The following is a 27339-nucleotide window of genomic DNA, read 5'->3' on the forward strand; positions in this document are numbered from 1 at the left end:
CTTCTCTGTGATTAATATTAGATAACTCTGGTTAATATCCCAATCAATCTATCACGAAGGGGAAATAAATGATACGGATTTCGTTTATAAAATTGAGAATGGAAATGGGGAATGTATCAAAGAGACAACAACTCGACCATAGAAAAAAACAACAGCAGAAGGTCACCAACAGGTCTTCAATGTAACAAGAAATTCCTGCACCCGAAGGCGTCCTTCAGCTGGCCCCTAAACAAATATATACTAGTTAGTGATAATGAACGCCATACTAATTTATAGTCTTTTTTCAAAAATTATAAACGGTTCTATATAATGGTATGTAATAATTTTAAACGTTTCAAATTTATGAAATTATATTGGTACATCAATGTATTTGATAACAAAAAATATATTGAATTGATACATTTTGTAATTATTCAAAATTAAATCAGAAACCTATACTGAATTATAAAATAATGAACCTGTTAAAGGGAGACAATACTCGCATAACAGTTTTTCGAATCGGCACATAATACAAAGGAATGTCACTCTTGCATACAAATGGCACATCAATATAATTAATTAACAGTGCATTCGTGCTCCACCTTCAATGAAGATTCTAAATTATAAATATAACGGAAAGTTGTTAATCTATATATATTGAAGACTAATGAAAGCTAACCCACTGTAAAATATATTTCTTTGAAATTTTCTAAAACTTACTCAGAAAAATGCTCGAGCCACTTGACTTTCATACCTCATAATTAACGTTTTTACACAATATTTTAATAAAGTAGTTAAAAAATATTTGCTTCTCAAAGTGTAAGACGCAAAACAAATCGTATGCTTGCAATATCTTACCCAAATACAGATTTAATTTAGTCCTGAACATTTCGACAATAGTCTGTTTATTTTTATCAAAACCGGTTTAAACAAATCACAAGTACATTTGTACATGTTAAGATCCGACTAAATACCTATATTCCGATATCGTCAGGTCAAATTGCTCTAATATTATTCTATTTACAGAACAAGGATTTCACTTATAGTTTACAAATGCCTTTTATTGAAAGCTCTGAAAATTTTCTATTTTATGGATTACCATATGACAGTTGACAATTTGTAAGGTAACGGCTTTTTATTTTTGTCTTAATTTTGTTGTGTTTACATCATGACATATTATCTAAATTAAAAAATCTACACGTTTGACAACTCACCATTTTTCCAGCTAAAGGATCATTTATACGAGACTGAGACACAGTATGTCGATAGAACCCGTATGGACAAGATTCCTCAATTGGATCCATACAAGTAATATTTGATTCTCCACCGCGAACTACTTCGATACCAACTTTACAGCTTTCACACCCTCCAGTCATTACAGTAGAAGAGGGACCAGAACAACTAAAATATAAATCAAGACTGCATAGCTGATTTTGAAAATTTGCACAAAATTGATACGACGCAACAAGAATATACAAGTATCTAATATTTAAGTAACATTCATATATACCGATACATTTAAAATAATATTAAAGCTGTTCATGATATCTAAGAGGGACCAGAACAACTAAAATATGAATGAAGACTGCATAGCCGATTTTGAAAATCTGCACGAAATTGATACAACGCAACAATAATAACTAAGTATATAGTACCGGTATTTAATTAACATTCATATATACCTATACATTCAAAATAATATTAAAGCTGTTCATGATATCTAAGGGAGCTACCATTTGTTTTGTTTCTTTTGGGGGAAAGGGGTCGGAGGCGGTGGAGGGGGGCATTTTTTGTTGTTGTAATCTCTGTCCTGCATTTGTATTTTTCACTCTTTTCGGTCCTGCCTTTTTTTTACAAATCTTTAATTGCTAAGCTTCACACCTACCCATCATCACAGTAATCATGACACTTCTGACATATTCTATCAAGGTCTGGATAAAACATTTCCGGACATTCTTTCAAACATTTTGTTATCATGTTGCCATCTTTATTTGTTCCGGTCACAGCATAATGTTTACACCTATGACAATTCTTAGGTCCCTATAAACAAAGGCAACAGTTAATCTAAATGGAATTACCTTCATGAGATAAACAGGACACAGAAATACTGGTTAATGTTCAATTTCTAATAAAAAATTAAGTGGGATTTTTAAAACATTTTTTTTAGGAAATACAAAATATGCTAAAACATGAATGTCAAATAAATGCATTTCAATACATGTATGTACAATATATGCGCATGTACCTGAGCTAATTGTTATAACAAAAAAAATCATAAAGTATATTGACAATGTGTAGGCAAGAGATAGAATGCAGAACACACATATTTTGCCCATAGGAAACAATTCAAATAGAAAAACCAACGAGAAACACCTATGAACAACATCTACATATGACTACCACTGAACAACAGGTTCTTTATTAGGATAGGTGCAAACAAATGCAGCGGGTTTAAACGTATACACATGATTGCCAACATGTGAAATGTAATCAAGACTCAAAGCCTCATCATTGCAAATTATACACATAAATCATTTGAAAGTGTCTTCCCAAATCGACTGCACGTACACAAAAATATTTACCACCGGTCTTTTCTCAATCAACGACCACTCATACATGCATTACTAAAAAGAGTGTGCGGTACATGGTATTCTTTGGCTACTATCTCAAATCTAGTAATATGCACTTAGAAATTTAAAAAAAAAACCAACAACATCAATTTGCAATGTACAGAAAAATAGAAATGCAGTAATCCTAAACATCTCAATCCTTTTTCTTCGTCTGTAAGCACGCTGATGAAGCCTACGTTTTTTATTGCGCAATCGTTACATCTTTTTGTTGTCAAATTGGGGATCAGAATATTGTTTAAGAAAAAAAACATACCCCCCTTTTGAAATCAAATTGTCGTTCCCTAACTGCTATAAAAGTTTTCAAAGAAATATGAATTCGATTGTATGTAATAAGCATTTAAATGACATATTGTTTACAAGTGTGAACACATCTAATGTACAGGAAATAAAACCAGGTTAAAGGATGTGAAACCTGTGTACATTATATTAAACTAATTAGAAACATGTTTACTGTACATGGCGTTTGGTGTGAACATGGCCATATATATTCCTGCTTGTTTATAACGTTAGCAACGTTAAATGGTTTCATTAGGTCCTTACATATATGAATTCATTGTAACAACTGGTATATCATAGTTATTGATGATTTTTAAGGATGCTCCTTCTCTTGGTTTTTAAAACTTTGACAGTACTAAAAATCCTCTGGTTTTCTACTTGTATTGCCATTAAAACATTTTATTATCATTACATATAGTTTAAATACCCATGTTTCAAAACTTTTTTAAATACTTGTTATTTTTTTATTAGGTTTTGAAAGAAAAAGTTGCCAAAGTTAATTGTATGAAAAATCTAGAGAAACTAATTTCCTGTAAAAATTTCATTGGTTTTTATCTCGAAAACGACGACCACAAGGACCCCTAATTTTTTCTGCTATTTTTCCTAACTATATACTATCAATTTGTAATGGTCTTTTAAAAAGTTCGTTATTTTGAAACAGAGTGGCGAACATCTTTGATACAATCACAATAGTATGCCTTACACATGTTACAATGTTAAGCAAGCTGTTTGGCTTCGTGAATGATTAAACGCTTAATACGACAAAATCAACGATCACAATACTTACAAGTCCGGAGCATGTGGACTCACATTCCTCATCGCAAAATTTACACAAATGTCCTACTTCATACAACCCTGGTAGTTGTATACAATCATTGATACAGATATTGCTACTATTGTCTATCTTGTACTTCCTACACTGTAAACATTTATCTGGTCCCTTGAACCAACATCCATCATCTGAACAGCTCTGGTCACATACTTCTCCTTCATCTCCTTATATAAAAATGGTATTACTTTATTTTTGCAAAAATATTCAGGTTTAACCAACCATTTTTTTCCTGTACCAACTCAGGAAAATGGCCATCGTTATATTATCATATCTGCGTGTGTAACATTTTAATGTTGTGTTTCTGTGGTGTCATAGTTCTCCTCTTACATTTGAAGTGTTTCCCTCTCAATAGATTTATGAATTTCGAACAGCGGTATACTCCTGTTGCCTTTAAGTAATACATTTGGACGGGTCAAGAACCTTACAAAAAAATGCATCAGTGAATGCAACATCAAAACACAATGAACTTAGTTTAAATCTCCAACTGCACTACAGCCGATTGCATTGAATGTGTAGGTAAATTGTATTATCTTTGGTTAGCTTGCTTGCTAGCTGAACTGTGAATTCATTATAAGGTTAGGCATACTAGCCTAAATTCGAACTAGTTTAGTCCAACATACGGATATATTTGTTATCTGTTGGACTAGTCTACTCTTAAAGGAGGGTAGTTTACCTGACCTAATAAGGATTTCACGGTTCAAGTAGTAACCAAACCAACAAAAGATAACACCTCTAGCTACACACTCAATGCAATCGGTTGTAATCGAAATCACGTGTGTGTGCATGACTTTGAATAATAACATTCTCTAAAAGGACACTTGGTAGCTTCATGTATGATTTTAAGACAAATATTCAACAAATGGGTAGTTAACTAGTACAAAATTTTCCTCATCCCATATTAGTTCCATAAAATGAGATTATCGAAAGTGAAGTATAACTTCATTCACAGTTTCTAACTTCTAAAAAAAAAAATGCAATAAAAAAACTCTAGGAAAATTTTAAACGGAAATTCCCTCAAATACATCAAACAAATAATAAAAAACTGTCTTATTCTTATTAAACTTCGTGTAATAGCTGTATATTTTTTTTATCTATTCAAGAGTTATTAATATTTATAAAAAAACTATAACAATGTTAAAGATGAATTTTTTCAATGGTTTTTGAAAATATAATGCTTTATTAATTATCTATAAACACAGATGACTTTAAAATTATAGCTGAACTTACTACATAATTCTGCCTTCTTATTTTTCATTTTTCTGACCATCTGTAGATTTTTATGAACAAACATTGGTGTAAAGTTGATATCAGACAGGTAACATAAATGGTGATTAAATGCTATAGTAACATGGCCGTTTTGTATCTGCCTTAACGATATTAAGTCTAAATTTCTGAGTGGCGTAAACATAATATTCAAGGAACTTTGTGTTCTAAAAAAAAAGAAAGAATACAAAATATTATGAGTCGTATGTAGACGAAACGCGCGTCTTGCGTACTAAATTATGATCCTGGTACCTTTGATAACTATTATTTCATTATTTTTGTCTCTAAAAAATAAGGCTAATGTCACATCTGCAGTGTACCATGAATGTGCGAAAGTAAGAAAGTCAGTGGTGTTCTCAATTTATGTATTATCAAATATTTGAAATAAATCTGAATATTTGTACTTGATTTAAATTTGTAATATAATTCATACTACATAAAACATAAAATAGTGCAGAATTCAAATGAAGTACATTTATTTGCTATTTTGGATCTTATAAAACGGTAATAGTATTCAATATTTATTTTACATAAAAATCTCAAATAAACTATACCACATTGAAATACACCAAACACGACCACGACAACTCTGTGTAGTATTTGTATTTGTATCCATCAGATGAGTTAAGCTTTTTTCAACTATTTTGTTTTAGTTCGTTCTTATGTTGTACTGTTACACCACTGTCCCAGGTAAAAGGAGGTTTGGGTTCCTGCTAAAATGTTTAACACCACCTCATTCCGTATGTATGTGCATGTCCCAAGTCAGGAGCCTGTAATTCACTGACTCTCGTTTGTTTATATGTTACATATTTGTTTTACGTTCATTTTTTTGTACATCTATTAAACCGTTAGTTTTCTTGTTTGAATTGTTTTACATTGTCATTTTGGAGCCTTTAATAGCTGACTATGCAGTGTGGGCTTTGTTCATTGTTGAAGACCGTACGGTGATCTATTTTTGTTACTTTCTGTGTCATTTAGTCTCATGTGGAGAGTTGTCTCATTGGCAAGCATACCACATCTTCTTTTTTATAAAGACAATTCGCAATGTTGCCGTATTTGAAAACAAGAAAAGTAAAATTAAAAACTTACGCATCAACCTCTCTTCCATGAATGACTTCCAGGTTTGAAAGAAAAGATAAGTTTCTGAAGTTTGTGTCATTTGACTGTATCATTATATACCCTGTAACTTCCTTAATGCTCTTAAGAACTTGTAGATCGAGAACTGTAACTCCTGGTGTCTTATACTGGGTATCTCTGTAATACAGAGAATGGGATCATTGTAAAGGGGATATCTTGATAGCAATATTTTTTTTATCTGATTAGAGTTCATCTAAAATAACTTGAATATCATTATTCGAGAGGATTTGAAAAAAAGAATGACAGTGATTGTGTGGTGAATACATATGGATAACAGTCTAAAACTACTGTGAACATGGTAACTATAAGTTTTGATTATGCTCTTTTTACATGCATCAAAAGACGAGAAGAATTGTTATTTGATTATTAAACCAGCTTTTTACAAGACCGACACCTGAACATGATATGATATCATGTAATTGCATTAATGCAGAAGATATGAGGCCAAAGGACGTCATGACCAACTACCTGGACGTAGTAGACGGAGCTGGAGCACATCAGATGATCAAGTTAATCCTAGATGTTAAGAGCGTAGCTAAGAAGCAAGACTACATCAATTGCAATAGTTCAACCGTTGTGTTGACTAATCGATAATCACAAATTAAAAACCTTTTGCATTCCATGCAATCATGATATTGAATACCCACAGAGGTGTTAATAGGATTCAAAAAACAAACAACCTTAATAGAGTAAAAATTTAGGAAAATAAAAGAACGCAGATAGAGATAAATTATGAGTTTGTCTTTTAACCCTTTGTCCTTTTCAATCTGTAATGATTGACAGCAGTCGAATTAATGTTGCGTTTTCTCTCTCTATTGTTGGATACGTAAACTGTAATTCATTTTTTTTTTGCTGTTATATTGTTGCACATGTATCTTATATTTGGGTTACATTTAATGTATTGAACATAACTCAGCCATTGATTTTTATACTAGAATATCATAAAAGTTTTACATTTTGGTTGTTTATGCCGTTTTCCTTAGCTTGCAATGTGATTTCGGTTTTATTGATTGTTAAAGGTAGTTTAACGCAGAAATGGATTAAGAAAATGTACGAAAGACTAAATTTGAAGATATTACCCAGCAAATGAAGCTTCCACAATTTTGAGATTTCCATTTACAATTGTACAATTGTCAAACTGATTGATGTTGCTGGCTGTGATATATTCCCCACCACTTTGACCTTTGCATGCTGAAAATTAAAACCATTCTTATTGTTATAATCACATGCAATAATGCAAAATACCCATTGCTAATACCTCTTTTTTAATAATTGCATTGATTCTGTATGCAAGTTAAAACCCTCTTCTAATACACGTGACATTTATTTTTATCATAAACTTTAATGACAGTATGAGAACCAACTTGTTTTATATGTAGCCATGCAGATTGTAAAATAAACTGACACTAATTGTATACATAACTACCTGAGTTTTGTACTGTTTAATGAGGTCTGTTTTTTTTTATGGTTATCCCACATCTCTATTTATAACTTCTTTGTCATGTGTAGTTTAAACATATTTATTTATAGTAGATTGAGAAACAAGTATTTACAACTTATTTAAATCCTATTCCAGTTTGATGTTTCGATTGCTGTCTTGTAGCAAGACAACAATCGCACCCGCAAAGTGGAAAGGGATTTAAATCTACAAGGATGTGTTTTACGTGCAAGAGATAATGTTCTTACCAAACCCTCTATACAATGAGAAAATTATCTCTTCATAGATTACATTAAACCAACTTTACATTGTGAACTTTTCTTTGTATGTGTACTTATAAACCCTGTATGCCCATTTTTCAGAAAATGACTGAGTATAAAAAGTTCGCATTTCAATCTTAGCTAAACATTTGATTTTAAAAAAAATTGCTACTGCTATTTAACGATTACCATTTCCAAAAATATGTTATTTCTATTTTTATATTAATCAGTCAATATGTTTTTAACCATCTCAATGAACTGATACGTTTCGACTGCATACTTTCGAGTATTTAAACATGAATACATACTTTTTGCCTCTACTGTACAACTTTAGATGGCATTGAATTAATATCTGATATGATATTTGGATTTATACCTATTTGGTCTATTTTTTTGCTTATTGACATTTTCAAAATCACTTTTTTCAATTACTATAATATGTGATAATAGCCGTCATAACTAATATATAATTGGATCAGAAAACTGATTATATGACAATGATATTTTGTGAATAATAAATCACCGAATCAAGTTGAAATAAAGCGTTTTGATGCGTGCAAACCAGATGAAATAGAATGTATCTACAATTTACTAAAATTTCAAACTATAAGTCATTTATAAGATAAAGTTTAACATTACTTTATTTTCATCTTTAATTCTAACTTTCACACAATTAGTGTACATATCTACAAGGACGTTCACTTATAACAATGTAATGATTGATTTCAATCAAGAAATTAACCCCTTATTCGATTTACTAATTTTTATGAAATAATTATTTTCTCTGCATTTATTGTATTTTGTAATAGCCAAGAATAATAAATATACTTGCCTTTATAACAAGAACCGTCACATTCTACGCAAGTACCATTAACATCCTTGAAATTTGTTCGACAGGTTTTAACACAAATATTCAGTTCTGTATCTTTCAACATATGATCTATAATATATGCACACAGTGATCCGTAAATATATGTTTTATAAAGTAGATCTATAATATTTTCCATGATAATCCGTGTAATATCTTTTGTCATGTGATAATGTTTAACTTTCATGTTGTACTACAAATGACTACTTATATTAATTATTGAAAAACTGGCCAAAGACAATAACAATCAAAACCAAGGAGTAAACAAAGACTAAAAAAAAGGGACATACACATAAACAGTTATAAATAATTAATAAATAACAACACGAACTCCACTAAAAACCAGGAGTGAAATCAGGTGCTTCGGAAGGGTAAGCAATTCATGCACCGTATACGGCACCCGTTACGTCGTGTTACTGAGGAATAAGATCAAATATGATTTCTGACACACTTTTGTCATAATAGCCAATCAGCTCATGATAGCGACCGTAAAATTTCTTGAGTAATGACCGTAATTTGATTGATTCATATTCCTGTCTTAGCAACTTTTGAGAAAGTAGTATTCTTCGTTCAACAAAATCAATGCACTTTGAGCTAGCTCTAGAGTAACGTATCAATTGAGACACATATACTCCATATGCTGGTGCCGCTGGGATCTTGCTACACAGAAATGGAAAGTTGACTATAGGAAAATTAAAATCATCGCGTTTGTCATCAATTTTGGTATTTAACCTACCATCAGCATGATCAGTAGTCATTTCGAGAAAAAAAGGTCTTAATATGAAGTAGATTTATCTTTGTAGGTAGTATCTTTAATTTCAAGTTCACTTGGATATATTAAATGTAAGTGATCACTGAAAGTGTTATTATTAAGAGACAGTATATCATCAATATACCGAAAGGTGAAATTGAAAGACCGGGCTAATTTCTTTTCTCCTTTCTGTACAAGCCCTTGAATAAATTCTGCTTCATAGGAATACAAAAATCAATCTGCAAGCACTACAAAAGTCAAAAAGTCTGAAAAGACCAGTTTTTGTCTGAATTTGCATGAATTTTTACTTGACATTCTTAATTTGTATAAATAATTTTTAAAAATTCTTGACATAGTATTAATTTGTCTAATAAGGTTCTTGATTTTTCTTGACAAGTGTCTTGACAGTATGAACATTGTCTTAAAATTTCTCGACACTTCCTGTATCATCTGATAAGAGTCTGGATTAGTCTCGACCAATTCTTGACTGTCTTGAATTTGTCTCGATCTGTCTTGACATATTCTTGACATTCTTAATAATGTCTGAATATGTCTTGACATATTCTTGACATTCTAAATAATGTCTGAATATGTCTCGACACATTCTTGACAGTCTTAAATATGTCTTGACACTATCTCAACAGTGTAAATTTTGCCTGAAATGTGTACGGACTTATTCTGCACTGTTTATGACATTCTATTGCTGTTACATTCTCCTTTTTATTATGGCGTAACTAAACTTTGCAGAATCAAGGATTAATTTGGTATAGAAAGATACCCTTTTTGTGCACCCAAGTTGAAATACCCTGAATAATCCCCCATGTAGTTTAATTTTGATTTATTTTTATTAAATGTTTAATTAATTGTTTTCACTTGGAATATAAGTCGAAGTAACTGAAAAAAAAATTAGATTTTTGCCATTTCGCAAAACTGCCAGTCAAATTTGATTAACTAAAATAGGTGTCTGAAGGCAGTTTTAAAATGTGACCATGTGTCTCTTTTGGACGCCACAATTCATCTTTTGGGTTTATGTGGCTAAAAAAAAGAGGGGGGGGGGGGAGTTTCGTGTACGTCAAAGAATTCGTTCTCATCTTGATTCAAAAACCTTATTCATTTTTTAGAACAATCCATAAACATTTTTTATTCAAATTTGAGTGTTGAATTTTATAATTTTTTATCAAACAAATTTTGTGATAACTCCTTCCTTAAAAGAAAAAAATGTTTAGATCTATATTATGCATGTCTGTTTGAGATCCATTTCAGAAGACCAATGATTTCTATGGAAATGGGACCCATTATGATAACTTTTTTTTATCATTCCTGGAGTAGATAATAATTTTCTTTTAATCTTTGGAATGGTCAACTGATAAGTTGTATGGCTGCTTACAGGTAAATCAGTAATTTCTATTTGACAGTGGCGTGTATTCTGGGGTGTGGAATACCTTAATTTTATAGGGGGAATCCTGTCAATGTGTAATACTTAATATATTTTCCAACAGATGACATTACACAAATTTTTCTTGAATCATTTGTATATCATCATAATTTGCTATTTATATAAACCACATTTTTGTACAATAAATATTTACCATATTAACGTTGAATATTATGAATGTAGAATGAAATATGTCTACAGTATGATTGGTTTTAATCATTTAATTAATAGGAGTTTTAGGAATCAAAATTTATAATTTTTTAAAAACCCACATTTAAATTGTTTTGAATCAACACACCCACATTTAAATTATTTTATAGATTAGATTTCATACCATATTTGCATTTGTAAAAATATTTAGATACCAAATTTCACATGTCTAACTTTCATAATTGTTGTAAGAAGTGTAACTTAAAACAACAGTATATTATATAAAGAGAAATAAAGATTAAAGTTATATCAGACAAATTGGTCATGATTTGTAAAACTTTATACTGTCAAGTAAATTTAAGACACAATTCAAAATGTGCAGAATATGTCAAGCCATACTGAGAAAAAATAAGAATGTCGAGAATATGTCGAGAAATTTCAAGACAGTATTCAAATGTCAAGAATATGTCAAGAAATTTTAAGACCATATTCATAATGTCAAGAAAATGTCGAGTAAATTTCATACAAATTTGATATAAATGAGAATTTGTCAAGAAAAATTAAGACACAAGTCATACTTTTGGGGAATGTCGAGTAAAAGTTCATGCAAATCAAGACAAAAACTGGTCTTTTCAGACTTTTTGACTTTTGTAGTGAAGTAAAGGAGCGCAATTGGTACCCATTGGGATTCCAATAGTCTGTTGGAATACCAAACCTCAAAATTCAACAAATATGTCGTCAATTAAAGAGTCCAGCATTGCAGTGATATCCCCTTTAGTATATTTTTTCCCTGACTGTATGATTTTGCACACAGTAAGTTGAATTTCTATCAAAACCAGATATTTAAAACGTCTAGTGCCTTTTTTGTTAAAGAAATATAAGCTGACGAGTTCTTTCAGTCGAGCTTTAAGTTAAGTATGTGGAATAGTGGTATAAAGAGTTGAAAAAGTTGAAAACATTCAGCATTCGTTTTCAACATTCAACATTCGTTTTCAACATTCGATTTTCAACTTTCAACATTCGTTTTCAACATTCAACATTCGTTTTCAACATTCAACGTTGAAAACGAATGTTGAAAGTTAAAAATCGAATGTTGAAAACGAATGTTGAATGTTAAAAACGAATGTTGAATGTTAAAAACGAATGTTGAAAGTTGTAAATCGAATGATGAAAACGAATGTTGAAAGTTGAAAATCGAATGTTGAAAGTTGAAAACGAATGTTGAATGTTGAAAACGAATGTTGAATGTTGAAAGTTGAAAATCGAATGTTGAAAACGAATGTTGAATGTTGAAAACCAATGTTGCATGTTGAAAACGAATGTTGAATGTTGAAAACGAATGTTGAATGTTGAAAAAACGAATGTTGAAAGTTGAAAGTCGAATGTTAAAAACGAATGTTGAAAGTTGAAAATCGAATGTTAAAAACGAATGTTGAAAGTTGAAAATCGAATGTTGAAAGTTGAAAACGAATGTTGAATGTTGAAAACGAATGTTGAATGTTGAAAGTTGAAAATCGAATGTTGAAAACGAATGTTGAATGTTGAAAACGAATGCTGAATGTTGAAAACGAATGTTGAAAGTTGAAAATTGAATGTTGAAAACGAATGTTGAATGTTTAATATCATTAGTTTCATGACAACTTATTTCATAGATATCATTGTCTTGTCAATCTTGATACATCCCTTGCTCCTCATATTTCCACGTACTGGCCCTTGAATTTCAAAGTCGCGCCACTCTATGAAGGTCGCTATACGAAAGGTATTTGAGTTTGAGCACATCAAATTGATCAAGTGTTTTGAAAATATAAGTGCAACTGTGAGTTTATGTATATGTTGGTTTGAACAATGGGTATATCAAACGAAGTATTGATAATCGATACTTGCTGCTTCAACGCAAAGCACATATTATTTAGGAGTTAGAACACACACTGTTTTGGTCATAATCAGAATAATGTTTCCAGGTAGGATGACTTGTCTTTCTTATGAAGCATAACATTCAAAATCCAGCTCAGCGTGTTGGTCAAGTACAAAGCAGGGTTTCTTTTTATATCAAATACGCATGTACTTGTCATGAATTTGCATGTAGTTGACTTCAACAAATACTAACTATTGTCAACAAACAATTACGTATACCAACCACTTAACATCAATTATATATTTTTTGATATTGTTTTTTTTTCAATTTTTATTTATTCATTATAACCTGACATTTTCTTTCTCGATATTAATAACATTTTTATATATTTTGTTTGCTTAAAATTATTTCCGTTCTTGAATGTATTCTCTTGAAAAATATTCAATACTTACCTGGACAGTCTTTTAAACAAAGTGCACCATATGCAAACTTTCCTTCTGGATTTATGTCTATTTTGAATTTGACTGGATTATAAACCTTGTGCGGAGGACAACTTCTTACACATTCCCCATCATTAGAGAAATGTTTGCATGCCTGGAATTAACTTCAAAAATTAGTCAAGGATCCAAATGATTTTTGAGCGATTCACAACACATCACATATTTGATTCCGATAGAAGGGAACAAAATCAATACGTTTGTTGTGTAGTGTAAAGCAAACTTGACTATATAAAAAAGAAGATGTGGTATGACTGCCAATGAGACAACTATCCACAAAAGACCAAAATGAACAGACATTAACAACTATAGGTCATCGTACGGCCTTCAACAATGAGCAAAGCCCATACTGCACAGTCAGCTATAATAGGCCCCGATAAGACAATGTAAAACAATTCAAACGAGAAAACTAACGGCCTTATTTATGTAAAAAAATGACTAGTTTGTTTCTAATCAGAAACTTCGAATTTTGGTATTTGAATCTTTAATTTGTACTTATTCTTATGCTAAGTGGTAAGGGATTTTGTTTCAAATTTAAACGTATTATTTCAGTTAATCATATAATATTGCGAATGGAAACGGGAAATGTGTCAAAGAGACAACAACCCGACCATAGAGAGGACAACAGATGAAGGCCAACAATCGTTCTTCAATGCAGTGTGAAACTCCCGCACCCGGATGCGTCCATCATCCGACCCCCAAACAATTGTGTATACAAGTTCAGTGATAATGAGCGTCATACTTAACAATAAGTGTTGCACAGCTAGTCCCCATTGGAATTCTGACAACTTGACGATATACGGAAACTCAAAAGTGGAAAAAAGTGTTATCTAGTAAAAATCCAAGGGCAGATAAAGTACCAAAGCATGTCCAATTGACATAGTTCTTTTGTTTATTGCTACCAAAAAATGACCTTAAATAGTTTGAACATATGTATTCGCATTCTGACTTTTTAAACGCCAGTTTGATTAGGTGTGAACATTTTCTTAATAAGGATATGTGGCAAATAGGGTAGAAAAATCAAAACTTTGAACAGATTCAAAATCACCAATATATGCATGCAATTTATCTAGTACTTCATGTTTGTTTTATATATCGTTTTTTGAAAATGGAGTCAGTTGGAATATTGGTGAATTCGAGATTTCTTTTTGCAGAACCTTAATGTAAAATATACGTAAAAAAATAATGATATTATAAGCAGATTTTTAAGCCGGTCAGCAATTTCCTTGGTTAGTTCTTTTAAGTTATGTTTGACACGTGGAATAGGGTTTTTATGGTTGTTGTTTAGAGTAAAATGTTCTTAAAAATGTTGTATACATGTATCAACTATGTTCATTACTGATTTTTTGTCAGCTTTTTCCCGTTTTATTCATTTTAAACACACGAAACAGTAAATACGGAATGAGTCATGATTGATATTACGATACACATTTCAATTAAAAATTGACGGGGGACGATATTTAGGTCCTTAACTGAGAAATCTTTGTAACTCTTGGTCGCAAACGATTTTAAGGCCTTGCTGTATAGCAGTATTGGAAACTTGCATCCTTACATCATTGTACATTGCATGTCTTATTTCCTATGTTACCAAATTTAGGTAATTATCTCAGCTTATGTGTATGGCAGTTATAAGCATGTTTTTTTATATTTAAGTATAATACCATACGGAATTAATGGATGAAACCAATAAATGCAGAGCTGGCTTACATAACAATCGGTGTGCTTTAATCCACGACAACCAGCAGCACATTCAGGATGGCAACACTGGTTTGGATAACTACCAACACACCTATTTTCACATTCATAGCTACAAATGGCTGCATGGTTCACTGAAATTATAATTCAGTTATGTTAACATATGTATGACCTTCTATTTATATTGATGATTTTTCTGACAGTCAGAAGCATCGACTGTGTTTATGGTAAACCCTAAAATTTTCCGTAAGATAAAGAAATATTGTGCCAGTGAATTTGAAATAGAGTTTTAGTAGTTGTTTCTGAAAATAATACTTGTTAGTAAGTTTTCGACGACAAAATGTGATGGCAAAAGCTCACGTGTATTTATGCAGCCATTTGACATCGAAATTCCAGTCAATGAGAACTGTATGGTAAAAGGAAATTTCATATCATAAGGTGAGTATTAATCAATTATCTCAAATATATAGCTGTATACCAATACTGTATGTCATCAGTTGAATTAAAACATCACTCCTAGGTTTTTATAAGGCAACTGATGCCATTTGGAATAACGGATCATATCATAGAATGACATTTTTAAATTAATTATCCTCAGGTTCATTTAGCTAGATTATTGTAACATTTGCTGCTCAAATTGTTTCACGAAAAAAGTCAATAGCTCACATGTATTTATACAAACATTGAAATACGAATTTATGTTCAATGATGATGATCGATGGATAGCTTAACGTCCAGTGAAAAAATGTATATGTATATAAAGCAGAACGTGTTGATCTGATATTCATACTTCCCCTGTTTTGTACGAGACCAACACGCTGATTCGGCCTTTTGATGTGTTAGCTAACAGGGTAACAGTCCATAAGAAGACATGTTATCTTACCTTGACATATTATAATGACTCCGAGCCATCCAGTCTTTGTTATTACTCCTAAATGCCGCGTGATTGGCGTGTTTTGACCTAGCCAGGGTTCAAACCCGTTCAACATGTTTAATCCACCATATTTTGTGAGGATTATATTCATATAAAGTTGTATATATAGTGTTTAAATAACTACAAGATGTAAATAATTGATTCAAATCTATAGAGACTTGATGTACGCTTTAATGCATTCATAAGTGAACTAATTTGTAGATATTGGTTGTATGTTTACTTGCAAAAATGTTTACAAACAGCAAAAACTTACATGTTTGACACATATCTGGACCTTCTCCCCAACATTGTTTGGATTCTGTCTTCTCATTATAACATGATGGATGACATTCACCACCTGTAATTGAATGATTTACCTATTAAACTTAATTTTGTTATCTGCATAACCTACGTTTCGATGTTGTGTTTTGTTTATTTTTTTGTCTGTTTGTCTTTTTTAGCCATGAAGTTGTGAGGTTATTTTCGATCTATTATTTTGAATGTTCTGGTATCTTTCTAACCTCTTTTACATATCACAGCAGTCATTTAAACTTATTGTAAAATAAGCTATTTCAATTCAAATGATATTTTTCAAGTAATTCACATTCACTGATGAACACATACCAAAATATAATTGAATGTGTGCACCAGGTCCTGTAACAGGGTTTGAAAGTTGACATATACAATATCGTACAAATTGACGCGAGATTTTATAAAACTCTGCCAAAGAAAATATGATACATATTTCTTCCAAATGGCACTTCAATAACAAATCAAGATCAAATCAAGGACATGATGACAATTAACACACTTTCTCGTGGTAATTTCACAATTGTTGACTTTAAACTTTGCACACATTTGTCTTGTACTAAACCTTTACAGCAGCGTTTTGTCAATAATAGCCGAATATCTCTATTTAAGAATTGAATGCTTCTCTTAGTAACTTCATTGGGGTGTAAAAGCGTTGACCGAAGTACATTTTGTATTAAGCGCGCACGGTCAACGCTTTTACAACCATATCCAGTTACACAAAGAAGCATTCAATACTTATAATTTCATTTTTTAGCTAGAATCATGAAAACACGAATTTTATATAAAATTTTATTTAATTCACCTGTACACTTCATTGTGGGACCTCGTGTTATCATGAATGATAAGTTTTATTGAGTAATGCAATCACTTAAGGAATTATGTGATGTGCAGTTAGCCTATCAGAATAACGTTTTAAAATGAAATATACATCTGATGTAATTATATTTGAACATAAAATCACAATGAACAAATCCTGAATAAAATATCTTTTGATTAAGGTTTAATTAGCAGCGTATTTATTATCATCCTATCTTCTGACAAACTAATAGAGTCTCAGTAAGGCTAATAATAAACAAAGGAGCAAGTTTAACCGTTTGCACTGATATCAATTGGATTAAGGTTTAGAAAAAAAGGAAGACATTGTAAGATATTCAATTTCACAAAGAAGTGTGGACACACTGTAAAATTAGTCGACCTGAAAATGAAGTTATATGAAAAATGTATAAAGTAGGAAGTACGTATTTGGCACCATAAAAAAACATTTCAGATTATATTTTTGAAGTGTCAGACCAAATATGTAGTCCTAATATGCATTCATTAAGGTGGCGAAATGTGTTAGTCATTTCTAATACTGATACAAAAATACCGAACTTCAAGGTAATTAAAAAACAGAGTCCATAACAAAATGACAAATAAAACATTAAACAATGTCAAGCAACAGCTAAATGACAAATTACCAGAATTTTCAAACACGAAGAAGATGTGCGACAAATCCCAAAAAGTTATTCAGAATTACATCCAATTACTGCCAAGCTGCTCACCAGATAGGAAGCCAAACTGTTCCCCAAGAAAAGATTTACAACGTTGTGTTGCAAAAACAGACAAATGACTAAAATTACTGCAATAATGGCTTATGTCTCGAAGTCTGGTAAAGCATATAAGGTCCTATCATGATATATGTCATAATATGTGTATGCATGATACCAATAACCCTCGGCCAAAATGTTAGATCAACTGCAATACTTACAACTCCTTTTATAATCCATGTAGGTACTATTAAAGCTGTATTTCGCATGTGGTGTTACACTGGGATTAATGTCCGCCCAATGGATTGTATGCTCATAACACAACAAGTTATTGTTGTAAAAATAGACAATTCCATTCATAATTTCTGCCAAAAAACAAACAAAATGCAGCTTTATGAACAAACATAGAACATGTAGAAGAACACATGTGTTACTTTTGTATGTTTTATGATAAAAAAAAAGTTTGGTATGTACATAAGACAGTTGATCTGATATTAACTGCAAACGTGTAGATGACATTTTCTCAGTGTATATTTTCCAGTGTGATGATGTATAATTTCAATAGCACGAGCATATGAGATATTTAAATGTATCAATAATAATTTGAATATATATCGCGGCTGGTTTTTTTTTTATTATGATTATTTCCCCTATTGAGAGTTGTTGCTTACAGAGGAGTCTACTTAACTAAGATAGTGTTCGTAATTGTAAATTGGTGCCTTCTTCAATAGGGTTTCAGACGCCATCAACATTTGACCAACATGAATCTTAAATGCAAGTCAACGATAAACATTCGAATGTACCATTTATCGCAACCATTATAAATTGAAGAAAATTTAAATAGTCACATGTAGCAAGATGATTGTCTGAGTAATATCTATTTCAATATCAGACAATAATATTTCAACAGTTTCTATGCGTGTTTATGTGTATTTGAAATATGAAATATCAATTGAATATAATAGGTACAGAACAATAAATAATCAGGCATGTGTGAGAATTATTGCTTGCTCTTATTCATCATTTTCATAGGTCAAAGGAAGTATTATTACGAGTGAACGACAACATGGATGGTTCAGGCTAGGTCGAGCATGGTTAAGAATAAGTCGAGTATGTTTCAGACAAAGTGGATAATAGTTCAAACACTTACAAAATGGTTTAGTACTAGTCTAGAAAAGGTCGAGTACCAGTTCAGACTGTTAAGTAGTGTTCAGACTACAGTTAAGCAGTCGAGTAATATCAAGTATTTTGCAGACAAATTCAGACTGGTCGACTAAAACACAATAAAGTCAAGTACAGATTTATGCTGTTTCACTGGTTTATGGTGTATTCTGTGTCAAATTATGATGAATATAATATCAGTTCAAATTTGCCAATTTGAAACAAAGTTAAATACTAGTGTTATGTTTAGAAGTTTCTCTAGCAAAAACTCAGAATGTGGGTAGAGCCTTTTTTTGACGAACCCTTAACACAGTTATGTCTAATTGAAACAAACACTGGCAAAATACCTGTACTAAATATTCTTCGATATGACAATGCTTCTAACCGTGCTTACTTTAACGCGGTAGTGTGTCTTAACATGATATGTATTTACAGCCGTCAATGTACATGTACATGTATAAACTCGGGTCGTATTTAGACTGAACTGAATAAAACACAAAGATTTTATTTAATATGTCTATGCGACGTAATTTTACATGTTCAGGATAAGTTATGCAGTTGCAATACCAAATCAACTAAAAAAGGATTTTAGATGAGGTACAGTAATTGTTGTATTCTTATTTTTTGGTTGTGGTTAATTATGTGATGATGATCAGAACTATACTAGCAACGGTAGTAAATTAGAAGTTTTCATTATAAGGTCTATACTCATTTTTTTCATTCTGAACTCTCTTTTGCAATATGGTGCAAGAATGGTCTGTGGCTTTGCTTTATACATATGATACGTTATAAAATGATCTATTACTTTATTTGAGTAAAACTATTTACTATTGTCAGTTGCTTCGCCTGAGTTTAAGTTTATTGCCAAGGGTTTTAATACTTACTCAAAGATGATCAACAGCTATATAAAATGATGCTTCAGTGATTTTATCTTAATGCATGAATTACACTGGTTTTGATATTGTGATTTCCAACCCTTGATAAAAAAAAACGGTAGTCAAATGGTGGCAACAGTTGAAAACTTTGCTATTTATGATGACCTACACTTTGCTTTATGTGAAATATCTACACTTTGCTATATGTAATTACCTAAAATTTGATATATGTGAATTACCTAACGGGGTTCCTCCGTAAGTTATGAAAACATAGTATTACATATTTTTTTTATTTGAGCGTTGATAATGTTGATGCGATATTTATAGATGTAATAACGACTGAAGCTCACAACCGAGTGTATTCAACCTCAATTATCTCCTAACATCTAAGTAAATAAAGTTTATATTTATGATCATAAGTTCATTGGATATTACCTTGTAAACTTTTAAATCCTAGGTACATCAATCCTTTTGTTGTAGATCCTGGTTTACTGTTACTAGCTATCACTAAACTATATAACTTTTCTCCTTTGAATGAGAACAGCTGATTTCCTCTTATAAGACGCAAGTTCTTTAAATGCAACTCTTGAATATAAACAGAATAAATCAAAATGTATCCACTAACTTCTTCAATGGATTCCAAGAAAGTCAAATCCCAATCTGAATTCTCCTCATTTTTATCTAAAAAGGTAATTTCCAAATTTCCATCTACATATGTACAGTTTGTGTATCTACGTTTATACAAATGATAGTGGTCTTGAGAGGTTCCACTAACACTCATGCCCATTTTAGTTCCCCGACATACTTCTGAAAATAACAAATAGTGATAACAAACTTATTTTCGTGAACGATTTATTTTCACGATAATCGCAATAAGAAAAATAAACCGAAGAGAATTCGTTATCAATATGTAACACTTAGATCTGTACTTATTTAACTACGCCAAGTTTGTTTTAAAATTGATCAATTACATCGCAACGATATGGCTGGAATGGACTAATGTAAAGTAAAATAAATATAACACCTTGTTCTTCTTAAATATGTATTTGTCTGATTTGAACAGAAACATGCAGTATGAACTCAATAAAAGCATTTACCATACATTATAATTACAGAAAGAAATATCCAGATGTGAGAAGTAAGCGTATCTAATAACTGATATATGACAGTACACAAACACATCTTGTAATTCTATTCTATTTTGACATGGATTTTCATATATTTCGATTTGGAATTATCTGTGTTTTTTTTCTGGTGGAATATTCTGTAATGTTTTTCTAGTGGAATTCAGGTTTCATCAAGTCAATATCCTAAAACCATTCATGGCAACAGTTAAAATTGGCATCTTGCTTATTTTACATGAGAACCAAAACAACTTAAATGACCTTTAAACTAAAAGAAATAGCCTGCAAGACAGACATATATATCATATGATCAACCCATGCATCAAATGTTTTAACCTCATTGATGATATATTATCTGTCAGCTGACTCAAAACTAAAAAATACTTAACGTTGACCCATCACTATGATTTCAAGCTGATAGCTGAACAATATCAGACAAACATGTACACTTTCTTAAAATTTATCTATCGAATAGTATCGAATATATAACAAAATAAGAGCAAAAACATAAACACTGAACAATTAGCTTGGAAAATGAGGGCAGGGTCAGACGAACCTGCAAAAAGGCCAAAAATAACTTGAAATAATACCGTACATGCACTATAGTTCACTTTTTTTTGACATAGGAACTCGCCAAAATATTTTAACCTTCATTGTTGATTAGTGAATGAGAACCCTGTATGACGGACATATAGACTTTGCAAAGTTAACATATACTAAGTTTAGTAAAGAAAGGGTACGAAGCATTATAGAGCATAACATCTGCAATTAGCTTAAATAGGATGCGTTATTTCACATAATATCACAGGTTCTTTAGGTTTCTGTTAAATACGGCTGTTTCACAAGTTACGCATCTTGGGGAGTTACAAAATATTAAAATATTTCTGTTTACATGGTTCTTTAATATGTTCTATAATATCTTGGGAATGTTACCCTTATAAAAATACATATTAGTGGCGATAATGGATTCTGAAGAAGACTCAAAGTGAAGACAAAAGAGGGACGAAAGATACCATGGCTAAAAACGAAAAAGACAAACAGACAAACTATAATACACATGACACAACATAGAAAACTAAGGAATAAGCAACACGAACACCACCAAAAACTAGGGGTGATCTCAGGTGCTCCTGAAGGGTAAGCAGATCCTGCTTCACATGTAAGAGAGGTACATCATTTAAGTATAATTTAAACTCTTAGAACTTTGGGGCATACAGAAATTGAAAATAAGCCACGCAGCCGTATGTTTTGACCTTTGAATAACAAAAGAGTGAATATCAACTTTGCTATCCAGGATACAATTTTGTACGATACTTTATAGTTAAAGTAGCACAGCTTTAGCCGGAAAGGAAGTTCCTATTGAAAATTGCATTGTCTATATATTTACAAAAGTACAATCTGTAATGATAGGATAAGATATTGGTCAGACCCTAAAAGATGAGATAAAGTAATAAAATAATTAGACCAGAATCGGCTCATCCAACAGTTTGTTCCATCGGCGTAATTGTTTGGGTACTGGATGAAAAAATATATGTATCAAAGGAGAAATTGATTTTTTTTTAAATGTTGTAACATAAATTCCAAAACACAGTATGCACACGAACAGATAAACCTTTTTACACTATTCGGTCTCTACACATTATCCTATATAAGTAAATTACTTATACGAAGAAGCGAAGAGTATCATTACAAGACCCACATTGTCATACAAAATGAGTTTTCTTTATGTATGGTCTGTGATTATCATTAGCATACACTACTTGCTTTCAGTGGTGGAGAGTATGGATACCTTCATCTTTGAATAACAAAGAAGGCAATATTCCTAATTTTGAAAAAAACTTACTTATGGGTGAAGCGTTTTCTTGTTGTCTCTTTGTCCTTTCTTTGGTTTTTGCAAAGCCACCTAGAATGAAAATAGCGAAAATAAACATTCAGAATTGAGTGATGCCTGTGAAAGAGTTAACCAATCACCAACATATAAAAATGAATTATATAAAACAGAAGAATGATAGTGATGTGTACAAGTAAACAGTAACTGCTGAAAAGTCTGAACATACTAAACCCCAACTAACCGTGTACAGCAATTATCTCACTAATATGGGAATATACACGGTCTCCATGCAGTTGATTTTAACCGATCATGTTCCAGGAAAATGCAAGGAGGTAAGATTTTTTTTTATCAAATCCGAAGAAACTTAAAAACAACAGTTTCAAATATATCACAATATCAAAAAGTAAGCATTATCGAATCATTATTTTCCCTTTTTTCTCTCTATTATCACACAGATTGTAGGAATCATTCATCTATTATTGTGAGTATTTGAATACTGGAATTAAGTTGGAGAAGTCTTGACGACACAGAACTTCTAACATGCATGATAAAGTTCTTTTTCAAAATATTTGAGTTTTTAACACTATTCAACAACAACAATGTTTTTAAGATAATCCATTGGATGTATAAAAAAAGCAAAAAAATCGTCCAACCTGGTTTAATTAAAAAAAAAGTCACACTAAAATGTCTTGCATAAGTACTAATCCTTATCAAACTTAGTTTGAAACCTTTTGGAATTTTGAATAATACATCATCTTCAACTTCGTACTTTGTTCGAACATCACTGATTATAGTTATAATTTGATACACCAGATGCGCGTTTGTCTACATGAGACGCTTCAGTAACGCTAAGATCAAAATAGTCAGAAAGCTAAAAAACATTTAGACCATTGAAGACCGAAAATTCCAAAGGTTGTGTCAAATACGGCTAAGTAAGGTACATGAACATGTTGTATATGTCTGATATAAGAAAACCATTCGTGTTTAGAATAATTGATACTATTGCACACACTTATTCATAAAACTGCCCATATAATGATATTCATGTTAACACCGAAATGCTGACTACTTGGCTGGTGTAAGCCTTTTATAGATAAAATTCCTGTCTTGTACACAACATTCTAAACCTGGTATCTTTGATGACTTTTGTTCATAAATATTTTGTCGACTTCAGAAATAATTTATAAGAAATGACGTGAATGATGCAAATAAATAAATTAATGTTTATGAAGTATCAACATCAATGTAGGATGTTTATTTCACTACTTTACAATTTTGTTAAAACCAAAGAACTGTGTATTTCGTCTACCATTTGGAAATCGTAGAAAAAATACTTTTCCAACACGAAATCAATTTGGAATATGAAATTATACATATGTATACATATCAATTATTATTGGAATCGGAGCTTAAACAGATGTTGTCTTAATTCTTTAAATCTTTTTTTTATAAACTTAGTTAATACCATACGTTTGACATTACAAATGCTATTAAAATAAATATTATGGAAATCCCATTACAAAACTGGATTTCTAAATATTTGTGATTGAACAAATTGCAATTATTACTCATTTGTTTGAATTGTAAAAAAAAACAACGTAGTAATCTGAAAGGTAAAGTCACTATATATCTACAAATGTAAATCAGTTGTAAAAGTATGGACATAGAAGATCAAACATATACAAATCAGTTGTTGGTAATTTTTTATGTTTTTGGTTTAATCTTATAACATTACTTTACATTTATTTATGATTAATCTCCATCAATGATACCTAAAATCAAGTCTTACGAAGGCTATAACTATTTAACTGCATATAATAGCATTCTAGCGCAAGATTATGTCGCGAAAAAAACCCCATGTTTTTGATAACCGAACACTATGTTTAATGCAGATTCATCGAACATTTCATCGGCAAGCAGTTTACAAATATAGTAAATTTGCTAATGGTAAAGCACCCCGGGTAGGGATATGATTTGTAATAGGACAAAAAAGTGCTGACGCTATGCCTATCACAAAGACGGAAAGTCAGAGTTTTTACTATATAGCAACCCTTACCAATTACCGAGGCAAAATACTGTGTTTGAACAGAAATAGCTGTCAAAAAGAGAATTCACAAACCATGCATAACCTGTCTGTATCAATATTTAACATACCGTGCAAAGCCATTACCACTATAAATAGGAAAATCACGTGCATGTTTTCCTATAATGTCTTAAAGCTATCAATCCGCTTGCAGATAAATCTGTTTTCCTGAAAAAGAGATAATATTTTATAAAGCTGTCTGTTTTGTTATATACGAACCTAACACGTACAAAAATTAGTATGATATAAGTTTCAAGACAATCAAAACCATTCAAAACAGTAAATGTTAATATCAAAATATTGAATGTGGCCTGAAAAACTGAAAAATCTATTTAAAATAATAGAATTAAATACTTTTTGCAGACTAGAATTGAATTTAATTGACCACACCATATATCAGTTTATCTTGTATTGCTGATAAGTTTAAGTCTATTTTTTTTTAAAGTATATATACAATATTAGGCAGATCGTACATTTTGAACAATTACCCAGTCATTGTTTTTTTATAGTGGTTTTTAAGATAATGGAAGACCGTTATTTGACCTATAGTGGTTTACTTTACAAATTGTGACTTGGATGAAGAGTTGTCTCATTTGCAGTTATACACCATCTTCTGATATTTAATTACATTTTGCCTTATGTATTATTTTTAGCAAGGCCTGCCATGTAGACAGATGTTGTCATCGGACACAGTTTTTTTTTTATCGAAAACTCCAGTGAGTATTATGTTTGGTTAATTATTGTCTAGGAGTTTAATAGAAAAAAGATAACAATGACGATGAACGATGAGGAATACGAACTGAGAAGAAGGTCTCACTTGTGGCTGTGGGTCAGTGATAAATAATACAGACATGAGATATAATTGAAAATTAGACAAATATCCACTAGTTAAAAACGACTGCAGTTTTACAAAGGAACAACATCATGTATAACTAGCTTTACAAGTTGAGGACAGACAAATTGCTAAGAGTGCAAACAACGATTAAAGAAAAAAAAAGATATTTAAAGAAAAACAAATATGGCATACAAAAATCAACAACATCCACTAAATAAAAGGCTCCAGATTTTGAAAAGGTACAAACAGACATTATAAATAAACTTACTTGTAGTGTCAATCATTCATGTTCCTGGTGTCTGTTTTCCAAACAATTTAGTTTCATATAACCTTTATCATGTTTATGGTCTTACACTTATAAAACGTGCATCAATATTATTCAAAGGCAATGACTAACCACATGTAAATTCAAATTAGTGTATGATTTAACAATAGAAACAAACATGATTACAAAAGAAGGTGTCAATAAGCTAAATAACTGATGATGACATTTAAAAATGTCCGCTTTGATAAATAGTTCATGCTAATTTGCGAAGGCTATTTTTGAAAACGAAAGTTCATATTGTAAACATACTAGCGAAACAATACAATTGTAGCAATTAAATTTATAATGTCCTGAATGTGTCAAACAAATCTTTTTATTTAAAGTTGAAATTTGAGTATCATGTTCTCATTGTTTTAAGAATACAGCATCCACCTACTCGCGATAATACTTTTAATAAAAATACCACTGTAAGTACAATTAAGGTACAATACTGGTTTGTTCAAATTTTTATCACATAAATTATAAACAAAATGAAATAGAAGTATATTTACCCTACCATTATATTACTTTACAATTTAACAGATGGCTGAATTCTTTTTACTGTATAAGTGATTGGTTTTTTTTCCCGTAAGAATAATGGATAAAATAGGATTATAAGATCTTGTTTCAAAATGCATTCAAAACAACACACTTATTGTCCAGCTGTTCGTTGCTTTTGTAACCGGGTTAAAAGTTTTAACAAGTTGAACTAACAAACAGAATCTTGAAATTCTATTTTTATAACTAGTTGTACCATAACAAAAATTGGGGACCCCAGGCATATATGAATTACACGTGAACGATGTATGATTAAAATCGTACAAATATTTTTCAAAACTACATTGTATAGCATTTGATCATACATGTTGTTTTAATATTTCACTTCTTTTGTAAATATGAGAGGGCATACACATGCATTATACTCACTTGCAGTATCACTCCTTTGTGTCCTGTTATTTAATCATTTACTGTACAGACAATTGACCAGTATATTATGCCAAAAGATGTATATTCAAACTTGTAAAGTTATATTCTTCAATTTACATTGTATAGAATTAAACCATGCGTGTTTTTAATTTTTTAATTCATTTGTGTACTTGAGATGAAAATAACTAGGAAAGTCCAGTACACTCACTTGCAGTATCACTTCTTCATTTCTTGTTATTTTAATCCCAAACTGTTAGAAATAAATTAACCTTGTAGTGCTTATCGCCTTTTTTTTAGACATCAACAGGAAGTAATACACATGGGCAGATTCAAATAAGAGCATTACTTAACAAACGAACTTGACATTGATACGAAGTGGTAT

At 31.1% G+C, this 27339-nt stretch overlaps 1 protein-coding gene across 2 annotated transcripts in view; it reads right to left on the reverse strand.

The window, feature by feature from the left end:
- The window catches only part of LOC139502640 (epidermal growth factor receptor-like), a 346005-nt gene extending 318666 nt beyond the window's left edge, over positions 1-27339 (reverse strand). Inside the window, exons 1-15 of one of the 2 annotated variants that reach the window (XR_011658903.1) lie at positions 27166-27339; positions 24963-25059; positions 22821-22880; positions 20289-20660; positions 18039-18182; positions 16254-16337; positions 15079-15200; positions 13327-13468; positions 8648-8755; positions 7197-7308; positions 6070-6234; positions 4945-5147; positions 3673-3881; positions 1865-2019; positions 1194-1380 (exon numbers count right to left, since the gene is read on the reverse strand). Coding sequence is in view for 1 of the 2 variants with exons in the window: in XM_071292168.1 (XP_071148269.1) it covers positions 22821-22880; positions 24963-25005 (103 nt within the window). In the remaining variant the exon portion in view is untranslated. The remainder of the gene's footprint in view (positions 1-1193; positions 1381-1864; positions 2020-3672; positions 3882-4944; positions 5148-6069; positions 6235-7196; positions 7309-8647; positions 8756-13326; positions 13469-15078; positions 15201-16253; positions 16338-18038; positions 18183-20288; positions 20661-22820; positions 22881-24962; positions 25060-27165) is intronic. The other variant, XM_071292168.1, reaches the window with a different exon arrangement.

The sequence above is a fragment of the Mytilus edulis genome, chromosome 14, assembly GCF_963676685.1.
Source record: "Mytilus edulis chromosome 14, xbMytEdul2.2, whole genome shotgun sequence".
Classification (NCBI taxonomy): Eukaryota; Metazoa; Mollusca; class Bivalvia; order Mytilida; family Mytilidae; genus Mytilus; species Mytilus edulis.